The following is a 17353-nucleotide window of genomic DNA, read 5'->3' as shown; positions in this document are numbered from 1 at the left end:
AATTATGCCAGAACTTGTACCATTTCTCTGGAGAATAATTTAATAAAATAAATACACACATTATATAGAATAGGCTTTACAATGATGTGTGTATGTCACGCATGTCACTTTTGTTCACGTGTAAAACAGAAAATTTTTACTTTAACTGCAAATTTAATCCTAGAGAAGTAGGGAACTTTTAAATAATTATATACGCATTTTATTTATGAAAATTCAGTTTCCTCATACTAATATAAAGAGAAAAATTTAATATTAAAGGGAAAAAATGATATAAAATCGAAGAATCAATGAAGGACGCGGCCTCTCGAGACCATTCGACGAACTATTTGTATAAAGAAGTCTTCTCCGTTCACTCCGTTGTTTGTTGACAGAACGAAAAGGGGGCGTGTCGGCCATCACGATCAAAACAGGTGCGAGCAGCTGAACAAAATTTGATTCGTTTTTCAATTGCGAAAAGAAGAAGGACGTATATTTGTTTGGAGCCAATGCTCGCGTCGGCCGCAGAGGTCACCGCGTCCGACACTTGAGTCCCGATGGCGATGACGTGCCGCGGTCTGCTGTCGCGGCCGCTGCGCCTCGCGGACAGCCTCCTCAGGTCGTCTGCTCGATTCGGCAGACGAAGCCTCACCACCACCACGGGCACCCTCGAGGAAGCCTACCAGAGGACTAAAGAACTGTGTCTTTGTAAGAATTTTTGTATTGTACGGGTTTCATGATATGATGACGACGTTATTTTAAAAAATTCTGCTCTCCATGAAAAATTCGGAGACATATTCTCTGGAATTTTTGGCAGAATTGGATGAGAAACTGCAACAGGAAAATTCCTTGCATACCTTTTTTGCATTCCGTGTGAATTCTTGAACTCGATTTTATTTCTTTAAATTAATTTCGATTTGATGAAAATTCGCAGCCAAAAAACTGCCGCGAGATGTGAAGCCAGAAGCTGTGTTTGCCTGCAACGAACTCGACCTGGGGGAGGTGAATGTCTACGGCTTTGACTACGACTACACCCTGGCGTGCTACAAGCCATCCCTGGACGACCTTCTCTACGAACTCGGAAGAACAAATCTGATCAACAAATTTAAGGCATACTCCTGAATATAATTTCCTAGCGTCAAATTAATTTAAAAATATTTTTTTATTTAAATTGTGCAAATTTCAGTACCCGAAAGAGATCGCCGATTTGAAGTACATCCCGAATTTCGCGGTGCGCGGTCTGCACTACGACATCGAAAAGGGTCTTCTGCTCAAGCTCGATTCGTTCCTGCAAATCCAGTTGGGCTCGGTGTACCGCGGGCTGTCGCCGGTGTCGGACGAAGAGGTGCTCGAGCTGTACAAAAACCGGATCATCCCGATCGCCTACGTCGAAGGGACCAAGAACAGCGCCCAGGTGAGACACTTTTCGCCGCCCTTGCGTTGCGTTTTCAAATTTTCGACACTCGACTTCCCCGATAATCACACTGACCCTTTTTCCCCCTCGTTGGAATGAATCTCGGAATGGCAGAAAGTTCAGAACCCGGTGAGCAACTTCAGGATTTCTGCTTCAATAAATCTGCTTTCCTTTTGGTCCGACTAACATTATTATTTGGTTTTTAATTTTTGCGGCTAATGCTAGAAGTAGGAGATTTGATTTGCATACTAGGCTGATTGCATGTTGCATGGTGTGTCGTGTTCCATCAGGTTGACACCCTCGACTACGTTTTCGGTCCTCTGGTATGTAACAATTCTTTACCCAATTCTTTTTGCATGTTTTAATAATCCAGAACTTAAATCTATATATAGTGGCTGAAATTAAAATAAAAAACTAATTGGTTGTTACTCAAGAAGGTCACCAAACGCCTGATTTCCTTTCACGAAATCGGCCGCCGAAGTGGGGGGCGTAACCGAGGGAATACAATATGGCGGCGCACCACGCCCCCTATGAGTAGGGAGCAGTGCACTCTTGCCTGTCCGCGCCGCCATATTGTATTCCCTCGGTTACGCCCCCTTTTCGGCGGCCGATTTCGGCTGTTTCGACGCCGAAGATTTCGGTTTCGCGTACAAAAAAATCTAGTATTTTAAATGCCAAAAACCCGGTCGAAGGAAACATCCATATTCCTTGCTCGTTGAATCCTCGACGCTGATTGGCTGACGCAATGCGCATGTCAGCAGCTCACGTAGGATTTATGCTGAGTCTCCGATTTTCGTCTTTTCTACTGTAACTAAAATCAGTTTAAATTAATTTTTGATGTGTTTCTGCGATTTTAACAGAGGAATTATGCGTTTGGTGACGTTTTTTGAGAAGGCTTATCTTTTTTTTGGGACTAATTTTGAAGAATTTAATTTCTAAAGAAGCCCCCAAACCTGTTTTGACGCCTTTTAAAAGAAAATATGGCAAACAAACTGGTGGTGGCCAAATTCATTCAAATTTTTATTATTTAAAAGAACTAAAATCAAGTTTTTTGTGTGTAAACTAAATAGAGTTGAATTTCCTTCTCTCCAAATTTTAATTTGAGCTTTTTATTGCAGGGCGTGAAGACCAAAATGGTGCAGCTGGCAGACCTGTTCTCAGTGCCTGAAATGTTGCTTTTGTGCCAAGTGGCCGAGTTCTTTAGAGCGCACAGTTTAGACTACCACCCCGAGATCCTGTTTCACGATGTTAAGGTAGTAAATAAATTTATAAAATTTTCACACGTTGAACTGAGAGATTAAACAGACTGCGGTGCAAGGAGCTCATCCCATAATGCACAAGATCGTCGCGGAAAACGTGACCGAGTATTTGGAGTGCAATCCCAACATTCGCCGATACTTCCAGCACCTGGCCGCGAACGGCAAGAAGCTCTTCCTCGTCACCAACAGCCCCTTCCATTTTGTGTGAGCCTCTGAATAAATTTTAATTTTTATAGCATGACTGAAAATAAAATTTCAGAGACAAAGGAATGCGCTACATTGTTGGCAACGACTGGAAAAACTTCTTTGACGTGACCATCGTGCAAGCTAGGAAACCAAAGTTTTTCACCGATGAGTCAAGGCCCATTCGGCTTTACGACACCGTCAGTCGCACGCAGCTGTGGGACAGAGTAACAAGACTGGAAAAAGGAAAAATCTACTTTGAGGTCTGCCAGCGTTGATAAAACGGGTCATTTGTTAATTATTTTTATTTGTTCAGGGCACAATCAACCAGCTGCAGGACATGACTGGTTGGAAAGGCCACCAGGTCCTCTACTTCGGAGACCACCCTTACAGTGACCTGGCTGACGTCACTCTGCAGCACGGCTGGCGCACCGGAGCCATCATCAGCGAACTTGATGTAAGATTATTGAAAAAAGAATTATTAACAAAGAATTTTATCTAAAAATTAATTTTAAAATACAGTTCTTGCTCAATTCAAATTAAATTTTGTCTGTGGTACATGTTGACCAGTTTTCTTTACTATTTAAAAAAAAAAATGGATAAATATTTTTAACGAAAATGGAGCTTCATGGCTTGGCCCCTTGACCAAACCCTATTCCTATATTCCCATGCAAAAACTTGGCAAAGTTGCACATTTTGGGGGACGCGTTTCGTCACTGGGAGGTGTTACTGCAAGTCAGAATTGCCTTCAGGCCCAAATGTAAACTAAAAAAATAATAAAACCATAATTTCAAAAAATCGCGCAGATTTTGTGGCCGTTGGTGGCAGCGGGGGCGGGCGGGGGCAGCATTCAGGTGCATTCGACACTAAGTTTTACGGCGAGTCTAACCAACTTTGGTTTTTTACTCTACGACCCATTGGAACGGAGTTATTAATTTTTAAAAGTCGAAAAAACGGGATTTGTGACACTTGCCAACTGTGGTTGTTGGGGCCCTATATGGACCAGACGGCGCCGATTTTGGTACCAATCGACGCCCCTCGGTATGGCGCGTCCGCCCATATGTGGTTTTTCAAAATCGAACCAAATTTCAAATTACTACGAATTTTTTCGGCAAATGTTTCGAAAAATCGAAATTTTCAAATTTTTTACCATGACTTGGAGTTTTCTCGGGTATGCCGCCTAGCCATCTGAACTAGGTATTACATGGAGCAACTTTTGTGAAAGTTTTATCAACTTCTTACTCTCAGTAGTGGAAATTTTCGTTTTTTACGACAATTCCCAGGATAACATGGGAAATTGAAAATTCGCGATATTTTCTGAACTTGGGCTTGTAATGGGTTCCCACCAACTCCATTGCACGCGTAGTTCCAACGCTGGACTGGAAACCGATTTTGAAATTTTACACGCCCATAGAAAAATTAAAATTAATTTTTTTCGTTTTTACTCCTCACGTGACTCAAGATGTTTACAGGCGAAAATGGTTTTCTTTCTATTAAAATTCGGCCGCTCGTCCGATCGTCGACCACGACCCCTCATCGGATAGGTCTCGGGAAGGGCATTGACCTGCGGTACTCAAACGACCTTTTTCAGGGTACCCCGACCTGAGATCCGCTCACAGGCTGGTTTTTAAGTAATATCGAGCATATTTGGCGATACCCGGCGACGATATTTTTTACCTTTGCCTGTCGCACGACCTGAGATCCGGCCCCAGACTTTTTTTAGCGGTTTTTCCGGCGCCGTCGCTTATATTTGAGTTTATTGGTCAATTTCACCGCCACTTGTTAATTAGCTATTACATGGAATTTCCCAGAATCACATTTAAAAATCTTTTATCATTAGAATTTGACAGCTTGCTCGTTTCCGCCTTAAAATAATTTGAGTATCTACTTTGGTTGCAGCATGAAATCAAAACTCTGAACAACGAGAAATTCAAAAAAGACGTGAACTGGTTGCAAATGCTGACGCAGCTGATCGAGGACTGCCAGGACCGCGAGGGCAAGGAGGCGGAGGCAACCCTGCAGCAGTGGATGCAAGAGAGGGACATGCTCAGGTAGGCAAACATTTTGATCTCGCCGAAAAAGCGACTGATTTTTAACCAATTCGCAGCCAGAAGACAAAGACGGTGTTCAACAAGCAGTTCGGAAGCGTCTTCCGCACTTATCAAAATCCGAGCTACTTTTCGAGGCGGCTCTTCCGCTTCGCAGACATCTACACCTCCAGCATCAGCAATCTGATGCATTACTCTGCCTCTCACACTTTCTACCCCCGCCGGGGAGTCATGCCTCACGAGTACACATCTTACTTTGTTTAGATTCATGGGTTTTTGTGATTCAATCAGAATAATGAAAGGCCGTGATTGGATTAATCAAACTTCTGCTTCTAGTGATTTCTTTTAAATAATCAAAAATTGCTAGTGTTGTGTTCAAATCGTAACATTTTGTGATTTTTTCCTTCAAGGAAGGGTAAATAAACCCGACTGAATGTTGAAGCCTCGCTTTTTTATTTGCTTTTGGAATGAAACCTTTCTGGTAGTTATGGTACATGCACATTTATTCTGGAGCTGCATCAAAATACACCAATTATTATTGCTTTCCTTTGGCTCTATTACAATTCCTGTTCCCAATCAAATTCGGATTAATAAAAATACAATTCTTCGTCTCGAGCAAATAAAATACTCTGGTAATTCTACTAAAACAGTTTCATATATATCATAGGACTTTGATTTCGGTACATTCATTATTAAATTGCTTACAAGTTAAGTTCGAACGGAGTGTACTCTTTCTTCAAAATTCTTGGAATAATGCTTAATTATAGCGACATCGAAATGATAATTAAGTACTGTTGTCCTTTTTCGTCTCAGTCTGTCTTCTTTTCAGGAATACCAATTTTAACAATTATATCACACGCACGAACGCAATAAAAGGATCTTGTTCCTACCCAGGGTTTTTAACATAAATTACGATATACGTTTTAATTTAGGCGATTGATCATGGGATTATATCACAAATAAAAACTCGCACTCAACAACGTATTCACCAACTATCACAAACAAGTTTAAAAAATGGAAATTTTGATGTGAGAGACTTTTAAAACCGCTTAAACAATCCAACAAACGTGGAAGAAACATAAAAAAAGGAAAAGAGTTAACATTTATTTCGCTACAACTTTGTATGCTTCACGTTCTCTGTCCAGAAGTTTTGAATTGTCATAGCTTCTAAACTATTTAAAAATGAGTCATTGTCCAGACTATACATCTCTTCGGAATTGTCCTGAAACAGAAAATAGGAAAAGGCAATTAGTTTCCATAAAATTGATTCAAAATAGGCCATCAATCGTAAGTCCTAAGTGTTAAAAGCCACCAACAGATGGCGCCACCATTTACTTTCGTAATAAATTTAATTTTAAGGCATTTCCACTGCAATTTTAGACTCAATCCTGCCACTGTGAATTCTTCACTTAATTTATTTTATTTTGACGTGCTGGAAACCAAAATCAGTCCAGCCATTCGCCGTAGAATTGTCGGAGAATATTTTTAATTTAAGAAAATAGATTTTCACGATTCTATGGCGATTGGATCAATCAATTTTGGTTTTTCAGCGCGTCAAAAGAAAACATATTTAGTAAAGAATGCACAGTGGCAGGTTCGAGTCCGAAATCGCAGCGCAAGTGCCTTAAAATTAAATTATTTAAGAAAGTATACGGTGGCGCCATCTGTTGGCGGCTTCGAACACTAAAAGGGCTTACCCAACTGGTGTATATTGTAATAATTATATATGTACACTGGCATAAATACCTTACCAACACCATGATTAATGAATTTACGGAATATACATACAAATTATTGCTTTAAATTAGGTCTAGCGAGCATTTATTTTTTTTATTTATGAGTGTGTCGAGAGGCGGTGTGGAAGCAGCAAATGCGAGATGTCAGATCAGAGTCCGTGTGAGATTTTGTGGTGATTTGCCGGACGAGAAAAGCAACGCGGCTGACAAGAGGTACCTTGAGGTAAGGGGGCGAGACAAAGCCTCTGTTGACCATGCCGCCGGCGCTCTGCCTGCATCTGCTGCCTCCTTTGCCTGCCTCGTTCGACCTGCTTTTGCCTGCACTCACCCGTAACGTGTCGTCAATGTAGCTGCTGTAGTCCGGGTTGCTCATCTTGTCGTTCAGCGTCTGCGGCTTGTTCACCAAACTCCGCTTGTACAAAATGAACCCAGCAGCAGCACCTGTAATAATTTCAAATTCAGCTCGAATTAAGCAGTGTTAAAAAAACGCCGGCTTTTTTTAAAATAATTTCGACCAAGCCGGTTTTAAAGAGGAATGATGGTGATTTTTATTTAAAAAAAGATATTACGTCAAAAGTTAACCCTAACCGACAGATTTTTTATATATTTCTAACCAAAAGTGCTAAAATTTCAAATTTTTCTGATAATTAAAACGCAATTAAATGATAATTAGGTGAAATTAAAATTATGGAAGTTAACAAAAGCATAAATCGCATCTCACCAACTTGATAATTAAATTTTAAGACCTTTAAATAATTTTAAAATTATAAATTCAACAAAAATAATAAAATCTTAACAGTGTCTCAGTAGTGAACAAACTATTTCAGCCATAAATTCGGACCAATTTTAAAAATGCCAATTAATGCCGAAAAAAATTGTCAGGTTTCAACCACCAGCTGGTAAAAGTCCAGACGGAAATTGAAATGCTACGGGACGAAGGACGAATTTTGCTCTCACCTGCCATGCCGATGACGCCGACAAATGCCACGACAATGGCAATGATGGATGGAGTTCCAAGGCCTTCGTTCGGCTGCATGCGTCCTCTAGTGATGGCCTCGCCCTCGTCGACGCTTTCCTCCTCGACAAGGGCGTTGGTGATCCGGTCAATTTGCTCGTGTTCTCTCTCCTGCTCCTCGCTGTCCAGTTCTTCTTGCTTCTCGTCGGGGATCCACGGGGGGATGGGGTGCGTGCCCCCTTCGACCACGTCGGCCAGCTCGGTCGGTGCCACCACGCTCGGCGTCGACTCGTTCGTTTCCTCCGTCGACTTGCTCGTTTCTTCCTCCACCGCCATTTTTTCCTCCAGCATGGGCGGCGCCTCGGTCGTCGAGCTGGCCGACGGAAGGGCCTCCGTCGTCGAGCTGTCGGCCGCGGCCATGCTGCGGCCGCTCTGCATCTCCTCGTTGATGAACGGGTTTCGGTTCTTGTACTGCACGGGCATCGCCGGCAGAATCGGGGTCGCGCCACCACTCATTTCTGACAACACCGTAAAGACGTGATCAATTGCATTTCAAAGAAGCCTTTCGACGAGCCGATTCAATTGATTTTAAATATCTGAATGGAAATAAATGCTATCCTGGAAGACACAAAGACATCAAGGAATTAAAATCTTATATTTGTGCATAAAATTGATGTTTTTAAATTATTTTTAAATTAAAAAAACGTTAATTATTACAAAACAAAATTTTTAATTAATAAAGGGACCTCAATAAAATTATTCTGAAAGAGAGGATTTAATAAAAATCAGATTTTTAAAATTTTCGACTGTATTATTTTTTATTTTTTGTATCTCACCTTCAAAAGACTTGGCCAGTCTGGTAGTCGAGGGTGGATTCGAGTGGTCGGTGACGAGGACCAGGTGTTGGCGCGGAGTGGGCGGCGGATGGGGCTCCTGGGGGGCGAGCACGAGCGGCACGTAGGTGGTCGGCAAGTCGGAGGCGGCGGCGGCGGCGGCGGTGGCGATCACCACCCGGTGCACCGGAAACAGGTTGGCGCTGCCGTACGTGTCCACCTCGTCGTTGTAGTCGTGGCCGTTGGTGGCCGCCGGGTGCTCCAGGTCGGACAGCAGTGCCATGTACTCGCCGGTGGGGCCGCCGCCGGATTGTGAGTGCACGGCCGCGTAAACAGGGTGCGTCGACTGCGGCGCGCAACCGGCCCCGCTCGCCAGCACGGCAACCACAACTGTTCAACAAAATCAACACAGATTTAAATTTAAAAAAATGCTCTATTTTATCCAAAATAAAGAATTAATCACCGTTTCAGGGTTGCATTTGCTTTCCACCCCATTTTTTTACCAATTTCTTGGGCAAGAAATGCAAGAAATGAATTTATTCCTTATTTCCGCTGTGAAAATTTAAAATTTGGTCAATTCCTCTAATGTACAGATTTTTTTTTCTTTAAAATTGCAATTTTCTGCCTCAATTTCTCCAAAAATGTCTCTCTGACAATTTTTCAAGTCGAGGTCATGAGCAATTAATAAGGAAATTAATGAAAACTAAGGTGAAAACGGTGAAAACATTGCTTGCAAGAAACTGGTGAAATGAAAAAAACGGTTTTACCACTGCACTGGCTGCATTTTATTAAAAATGCGGGTTTTTACAACCCTTAACCGTTCACTGCTCGTTTTTGCTAAAAAAGAAATGGATTATTTCTTCCCTTCTTTTTGTACTGGAAATTTCGTAGAGTAGAAATTTTGACCAGGCCCATTTCGGCTCTGCCCTCCCGGGTAGAGTTTTAGCGAGATGTTTACCAGGAATGGTGCCTTTTCTCACTATGTGCTTTTTTATTTTTGACAAACTGTTTTTTAACACGTAAGAGAAAAACATACATAATAATAATTAAAATTCCAAAATATATTAATTTTCAAACATATTTAGAAATGCTAAAAATCAAAACAAATTTTATACACATTAATCTCCACTAATTTATTTTTATTTTACGGCTGGCAAACAGATTTTGTTCATAATTTTAAATTTTAATGAAATTACGAAACCGATAAACGAAATTGAGTCATGGCTTTCAGTCTGGAATTCTCAACCACAAACGATTAAAAGCTAAAAAAAACCAAACCAGCCTTCCTGGACTGTAGAAAAAAATGAAACTTCCACGAATTGATAAGTTAAAAAAGCCTCTAGACGATTGGCTGGTATGAAATATTAATTTGCGGAATTGCTATAGCACTCACCCCAGGTCTGAAGCCCCATGTTCTCGATTCACCGTTCCGGCGACTACTACTACGACAACCTGTTCTGTGGCTGCCCACGCCACCACTGAAGGAAGCCCTTCAATCACGCTCGATTCGCCCTCTATTTCTGTCACTCAGCAATGGACACTCGCAAACAAGACCAGTCCACCGAAAATAAAGCCTTTTTTAAACTAAAAATTCAAAACATTTTCAATCAAATCGATAACAGCGAAAATAAGAAGTGGTATTTTTAAAATAATCCCATATTCCTTTGCGTGAATATAAAAATAAATCAGATTTATGTATTTTTCCAGAAGAGATTTCGCGGTTGAAGGGCGTTCGCAGGGGGTACACGCATGTGTGCGGCCGCCGAGAACGCGAGCTTGTTAGAAATATTCTTATTTGCGTATATATATTCACACTGATTCGCTGCGGGAAGCAGTACAAAATACGCAGCGCTCGCAACATGGCAGTTACGCCAGCGGAAAAAAAGAGCAATTAGCGTGCGTGTGGCGTCAATTAACGGGGCGGGCGATGAGCTCATCATCGTCACCGCTAAACAAGAGCACGCTTTCACTCTTTGTTGCTGTGATACACTTTTAATTTAGTCAATTCATTTCGAATGCGCACCATGCTCCATTTCTATATAATTATAAATAAAATTAAATGAAGACCGCGTTCTTAATGAAATTAACTGTATTATTAACTACTTGACTGTGCCAATTTTATTGCTTCCGGAAGGTCAATTTAAAATTGGCAGCCGAATCGATTGGCACTGCCAAAAATTATATTCCAATGAAACTTTATAATCAGGGTTGCATTTGCTTACCCTCCGGATTTTACCACTCAATTTACACCAATTTCTTGCGCAAGAAATTAATTTATTCCGTTTTTCCCAAATGAAAATCTAAAACTTGAGGTCGGAAAGGGTCAAAATTCTACTGTGCAGATTTTTTCTGCCTCAATTTCTCCAAAAATTATCTCTGACAATTTTTCAAGACGAGGTCATGAGCAATAAATTTCAATTAAAATAAAAAAATGCTTTTTTACCACTGCACTGATTTATTTTTTAAAAATTCGGGCTTATTTTAATTCATGAGGATGCTGTCTTGTGTAATGATTTCTTCAGTCAATCTTTTAATGGAAGGAGAAATAAATAAATGAATGGAAAGTACTCACCCGTCACCCAAAACCAGTGCATCCACCAGTGTTGTGTCATGTTCTCATACTCCACACGGTCAGGTTACTCGTGAAGATCTGCTGAAACACAAGTTTTGCGGTCAGCTCTCATGTAGGTGGAAATCATTTCAAAAGGCACACTCGTGTAAAAGGGAGAGTGCTTGAAAATAAAAACCGGGAACTGTGGAAAAGAAATTGGACGAGCAGCTTGCTGTTTTGCATGTTATTTGAATTGCATCAGAGAGACCCGGCGGAAACTGATCACGCCGCCGCCGCGTTCTTGTTATTTCGTACATCACGAGATGGTTTTACTGTTTTATGGTCGCGGATATTTCACTTTTTTTCTAGGATTTAATTAACTTTTAAAGCTCTTCCAAGCACATTCACTTCTTCTTTGTAAAATAAACAAAAGTGGGAAACCACTGGGGTTGTTTGAAGATCCTCTGCGGTTGATTTCCTTTGATAAATAATGTTGTCGCTCGCCTTCACCTCGATTACGCTCGAGGATTCCAAATAATTGTTTTGGTTCACTCCATTTGCGGAGATAAGGAAAACCTTCGAGTAAAGAAGCGCATAATATTTTAAATTAGCCAGAATTCCCCGAGAGTGACAAGCACCCAGTGACGCAAATTGCAGATTTCACCGTCGCTCTTCTCGCTTTGTTTGCTGCTGATTAATCTTGTGGTAAAACGCTGGCACGAGTCGAGACAAAATGACGCAATTCCCGGAATCGCTTGGCAAAAATCATTCGCTCCATTTCCGGCCGGTGCCACTCTGATTGATGTGTGAAACCACACAATTCAAAAAAGGCACGGATGAATTGTGCTGAAAGTTTTTTATTCATTCTCCTTGCAGCGTCCAGTTTTCGATTCGCACGGTGTGTGCCAGCCCAAGACCGGCCACTCGGCCAGCCTGATTATAATATGTATTATTTCATTGCTTGGCTCGAATGTCCGTCGGAAAAGTTATGCGGATTCTCGTTATGTAAGAATCGAAGCCGGAGCAGTGGCAATCGGTGACGTCAGCTCGTGGCGAAACTGTCGCATTATTAATAATTTATCCGTCGGTGGCTGCGTGCGGTGCGGTGGCGTCAACCCCCTCAAGCCCTTTGCTGTTGTTTTGTATATTTATAGAGCGAGCGCGCCAATTTCCAATTGGCGTGCTTGCACTTGACGAAAGAGACAAGGCAAGGTTGCGCCTTTTACGAAAGAGTTGAATGAGGTTCAAGCACCTTTTTCGTCAATCACCGGGCCACTCTTGCTTCCGCCTCCGATTAATTTACATATATACGATAAGGATGTCAGACTCTCTGCATGAATTGTCTTCCTGCCGCCGGTGTGAATAGATTATTGTTCCACCAAAATGAACAATAAGCCTAAAATCGTGGTGTGGCCTAGAATTTTGGCGATTTGGACGGAGTAATGTGGCGTTGTTCTCACGTCACAGCAGGGCCCCAACGAATAAACATGAAGGCAAGTTTATTCGAGTGCAAAATTAAATGCAGGTGTGGATGGCAGGCTGCGGCGCGACCTTGGCAAAATGTCGCTCGTAAACCATGCGTGGCAATTAGCCGTCTCTGTTTCTAGTCTGCTCAACCGACAACTAACTTACTTTTGAGCCAAACTTTCTCAGTCAGTAAAATGCGTTGTCTATTTTTATTTGCTTTCGATCGAGTTTGAAACGCACTTGTCGTTGGCCTGATTTTGCAATCGATTATTCAGCCCTGAGCAACGGCCGTCGCCGCTTCTACTGCTGCTGGGAATAACAATTGCGCTCCCTTATACGCATCAAACAACTTTGGCTCTTTTCTCTCACACACACACTGACGGCCGGCGTTTTTATTTCATTGAAACGCACAAACGCGGCGCCTTGATTTCCACGTCACGCAAGGAGAGTAAACAAAAGCAATGACCAAGCACGTCCAGAACAGTGTCATTTCATTATGGAAACTTTCTGAAGCTCTGAATTAAAAAGATACAAAAAAATGCGTGAGAAGGCGGGAACGTGCTCCTTCGCCTGTCAGTTTGTCAGTTCCCCAATTTATCTAGTTTTGCAGCAACGCCCAAACGAGAAATCAAGAGCGAAATTACTCAACAGCCAGAGCAGTGAATTAAAAATCTATTTCGATATATACGGGTTCGCACTTTTACGCCCTCGGGAGATCCACCTGCTCTGCGCCGCTTTCAGAAATTACGTCTCCCGCACTTGTCATTGTTGAGTGAAGGAAAGATTTCTCTGTTAAAGAGGAATGATACTGCAAAAGCCTGGAAAATGCTTGTTGCCAATGCATAAACTCATCCGTTAGGATTCAGTTAAAGCCTAAATTGACCTAAGAAGCACTGTAATTTTTTGAGAAATTGGCTGGAAAGTTACCGTGCTTTTCAAATGGTAAGGGCTGTCTCTTTACTGGAAATCCGATTTAATTTCAAAACCAAGAGTTTCCCCAGTAAGTGGCATACACCGTTGAACAGATCTCGACGAGAGGAATCGTAATATGCCAAGAAAATATGTTCAAGCGCTGCAAATTTTGGAGAAAATTGGCAAAATTTGAATTTTTTACTGCAGGAAGGTCCTTTTTAACTATTGCAAATTGTTGAACAAATTGTTTATGACATCCAACAATTCAAATAATTTTCAATTGTTGCCCAGTATCATTCCACTTTAAACTCTTTTTGTTATCAACTCAACTGCAATCAAAATAGGAACAATAAGAAGTGCAATGAGGAAAGTTTATTCCGACCAAATTCCTGGCAGTCTGTCGGCCGCCGCGAGTTTTGATTCGCTAAAGAGATTACGACAAACATCTCCAGACTACGTGTCGAGTCGAGTTGCGGGGCGCGAGTTTCTCGTTTGGTCCTTTCTAAAAGCGGCTTGTACAGATCATGATGCGCATTGATTTGGTCTGGCAAAGGCAAACGCAAATGCAGGTCACGGGAGCACTTTTGTGTGCGCGCGCGAGTCGCAAGGAAAGTGATAATATAAAATCTTCCTTTCTTTCTTTCTCACGTCGTTTTCCCAGCGCGTTTAATTGCACGCGAAACGATGAAAGCTCCTGTTTGTCTGTTTCCCAGTGCAGCTCGCTCGCTCGCGAGGTTGATATTCGATAAGCACGTGCGGTTTCTGCCGCGGGAAGCCGCAGCATCGCGTCTCAACTGGTCCAGCAGGGTCGAACTCGAAAATATTATTCTTTCCTTCTAAACTTGACTGAGAAATAAAAATTGCCGGCTGATTTCGGCTGTTGGCCAAAGCACGGCAGCAGGGTTGCAAAAAACACCGCATTAAAAAAATTTAAAATGCAGTGCAAGGTAAAAAGCGTTTTTTTTTAATTTTACTAACCAGTTTCTTACAGGCAATGTTTGCTTCTCAGTTTTCAATAATTTTCTACCTTGAAAAATTGTCAGAGATAAATTTTTGGAGAAATTGAGGCAGCAAAATGGCAATTTAAAAGAAACAATCTGCACAGAAGAGGAAATTGTGACCACTCCGACCGCAAATTTTAGATTTTCACAGGAGGAAAATGGAATCAATTAATTTCTTGCATTTCTTGAGCAAGAAATTGGTAAAAATTGAGAGGTAAAATTGTAAAAAAACCAGCTGGTAAGACGGAGAATGAAGTGTTCGCGAATTAGCTCATTTGTTCCGTCTGCTTTACTGATTGTTTTTGTTTATGTTTGTAAATCAAAACCGTACAGTTCGAAAACAATAAATAAATAAACGCGTGCCTTGCGAAACTGCTCGAGGAGAGATTTCATGCTTCTTCGGCTTCTTCGATGATCACTTAAACGCGATTCTAAATTTATTTCCTTCCCTGTTAGTCATGCAGTCGAGATTTCACCACGATCGAGGAAATGAATTATGCATTGAAACTGCAATGAATGACACAGTTTGAAAAAAGCGAAAAGACGCTGAACAGATGGAGATGTGGTGGCTCGCGTTTGGATTTAGAAAGGGCCGACTGACTCTTCAGACTCTTGATTATTTGAAACAAAAGAGAGCCTGCCGATTACAAAGTAATTTTTTGTTGCTGCTCTGCTGAGTCGGAATAATGGCGGCGACGAGCCTTTACAAAGCACATTCGAGCTAATTAAAGAGTGATTTCGTCCTGAGCTGAAACAAACAGCCAGCGTGCAGCCAGCTATAACGCGCGGTGTCAATGAGAGAGAGGAATAAAATGCGCTTTCGTAAAAGCCAACGAAAGTTGTCTTTTGTGTAAATCTGAATAAACAAAAGCGGTTTCTTTCCTTTCTGTCCGTCAAATCGATTGGACACGTCACTCCAAAACCTAATCGGAGAGCTCTAAAAATAGTACATCGATAACGACCAGGAAATTGGCCGGACGAAAAAAAAGTAAAAGGAATTCTAGTATTTTAATAATAATTTCGAGTCAATAATTACTGCACCGCTAATTATTTTTTTACAACTGCAAACCACGACTCACACACAATCAGCAAAGCAGCAAATTGCAGACTTGATTAAGCCGCCTTCCGGATTTAATATTTAATTAAAACCACTTTCTATGTGTGCTAGCTCAAGTTTCAAAATCGTGAGAACGAATTCAAGGATCAGCATGATTACAATTAAAGTGTTTTGCCGACCAAGGCTGAAACGTACGAAAATGTGGAACGCGTCAAACGGCTCGCAATTAAAGCAGACTACTTCTTTTGTATTATTATTATTATGGTTTGCGCAAATCTGCAGCAGATTGTATCATAATTCGGCGCGCGCTAATCCAGCGTCAAACGCGGCGGCGGCAGCTGCTGCAATTTAATCGTGAGAACAATCTCAAGGCTTTTTCTCTCATTGCATCGCGTTTCTGTTTCTGGGCTCGATTAACGCGACAACCTGGCTGTTTTGAAATTATGCGAGGAAACAACACGTAGTACGCTGCCCACGTCCAGGTTATCGCAGAAAAAACCGCTGCTCGAGATAATGCTATCAAATAATGTGTCATGCTGTGACCGAATTGAAATTCAGAAATTCAACCGACGCAATAAGGACATTGACACATTGACAGCACAGTTTAACAATCATCTCTGATTAAAAATAATGTTATGACTCGTTTTCGGCAGCTTCTAGAGGATTGATACCGCAAAATCCTGGAAAATCCTTGTTGCCAATGCATGAATTGATCTTTTAAGGTTTAGTTGAAGCCAAAATTGACCTAAGTAGCCGTGGTTGCAACATTGAGGACTGTCTCCGTACTTGAAATCTGATTTTATTTCAAAACAAAGAGTGTCCCTGAAAGATTCCATACGCTGTTGGACAGATCTCAACGGGAGGAATGGAAATTTGCCAAGAAAATGTGGTCAAACGCTGGAAATTTTCGAGAAAAATTGAATTTTTAATGCAGCAAGGTCCATTTTTTGTAGAACAAATTGTTTATCGAGCATAAAAAAATTCAAATAATTTTTAATTATTGTCCTGCGCATAATCAATCCACTTTAAGAGGGAAATAAATTGAGAACACTTACTGACAATGAGAGAAAATTAAAAATCCCATTTAATTTTTTTTAAATTAACAAAAACAAAGCTGCTCACCAAAATAACTCGTCTCGTCGGTCTGTATCACCTGCTAACTGCAGACCATCACCAGAGGCAGTGAAACAATTCGCGAGATAAAATATATGTTACGAAAAATCTTTAACGTCGTCAGTCACAGTAGCAGGTACATAGCCGAACGAACAAAAACTAAACCGAGCGGTTCACTTCCGCGCTCACTCGGTGGAATAAAGGCCCAGCCTTTTCCATATCACTGCTCCCGTCTAATTAGGGCGGACCGGCCCTGAGCAAGGTGTGGGTGGCTCGCTCGCAGCAGCGGCAGGTGAGTCATATAAGGTAAACTCCGCGACCCATCAACAATAAAACTGTACTTACGGCTCAGATGGCGTGGGCCGGCGTCTTCGGACGGGGACGCGTCTGGACGCGTCCGCGGAGGGCTGCTATGCAGAAATTCGCGTGAAAGTGTGTTCTCGCGCGACACTCTCACTGCTTTTTGCTCGCCTTGGCTCCCTCGCTCGCTCGAGTCGAGCTCGACTCGCTCGGCCTTCGATACACAGTGATGAACGGAGATTGTTTTAAAGTTTCTAAACATCACCGAGTACTTTAGATGGGCATAACCGGTATTTTGTATGCTCTTAAATACCGGAACCGGTGGAGAAACTGAAGCCACTGGTACAACCGGTTTGGTTTTAATGCTTCGGTACTAACCGGTATTGCAGGTTTTTGTGTATGCATAAAACCGGTTCGAAGCAGAGCTGAGTATGCGCGCGCCGTTTGCGTTCGCCCCCTTTTTGTTATTTGAGTCAAATTCGCACCTCGCCGTCGTATTTACCCTCGAAATAAAACAATTTTGAACTTAATAAATAACAAATTACATT

At 41.7% G+C, this 17353-nt stretch overlaps 2 protein-coding genes across 8 annotated transcripts; one reads left to right on the top strand and one right to left on the bottom strand.

The window, feature by feature from the left end:
- The first annotated feature begins 400 nt into the window (after window positions 1-400).
- On the top strand, window positions 401-5321 carry Nt5c (5' nucleotidase C). 3 transcript variants are annotated; one of them, XM_065488253.1, is made up of 10 exons: window positions 401-684; window positions 911-1086; window positions 1163-1390; window positions 1681-1713; window positions 2509-2643; window positions 2696-2853; window positions 2909-3095; window positions 3149-3289; window positions 4732-4883; window positions 4940-5321. In XM_065488253.1, the coding sequence occupies exons 1-10, from the start codon at window positions 534-536 to the stop codon at window positions 5142-5144; spliced, it is 1566 nt and encodes a 521-aa protein (XP_065344325.1). In that variant the 5' UTR covers window positions 401-533; the 3' UTR covers window positions 5145-5321. The 3 variants fall into 3 exon arrangements, with proteins under 3 accessions (XP_065344325.1, XP_065344327.1, XP_065344328.1); XM_065488255.1 differs by lacking the exon at window positions 1681-1713 and adding an exon at window positions 1505-1519 and having other exon boundaries at window positions 402-684; XM_065488256.1 differs by lacking the exon at window positions 1681-1713 and having other exon boundaries at window positions 402-684.
- Window positions 5322-5365: 44 nt separating this feature from the next.
- On the bottom strand, window positions 5366-17048 carry LOC135942241 (uncharacterized). 5 transcript variants are annotated; one of them, XM_065488258.1, is made up of 6 exons: window positions 16851-17048; window positions 10977-11057; window positions 8408-8794; window positions 7574-8089; window positions 6834-7057; window positions 5366-6102 (listed from the first exon to the last, which is right to left on the bottom strand). In XM_065488258.1, the coding sequence occupies exons 2-6, from the start codon at window positions 11014-11016 to the stop codon at window positions 5992-5994; spliced, it is 1278 nt and encodes a 425-aa protein (XP_065344330.1). In that variant the 5' UTR covers window positions 11017-11057; window positions 16851-17048; the 3' UTR covers window positions 5366-5991. The 5 variants fall into 5 exon arrangements, with proteins under 5 accessions (XP_065344330.1, XP_065344329.1, XP_065344333.1 ...); XM_065488257.1 differs by having other exon boundaries at window positions 10977-11054; XM_065488261.1 differs by having other exon boundaries at window positions 6945-7057; window positions 10977-11054; window positions 16851-17047.
- Between the last annotated feature and the right edge of the window lie 305 nt (window positions 17049-17353).

This window comes from Cloeon dipterum, chromosome 4 (genome assembly GCF_949628265.1).
Source record: "Cloeon dipterum chromosome 4, ieCloDipt1.1, whole genome shotgun sequence".
Lineage (NCBI taxonomy): Eukaryota > Metazoa > Arthropoda > Insecta > Ephemeroptera > Baetidae > Cloeon > Cloeon dipterum.
This window is presented reverse-complemented; position numbering and strand designations above follow the sequence as displayed.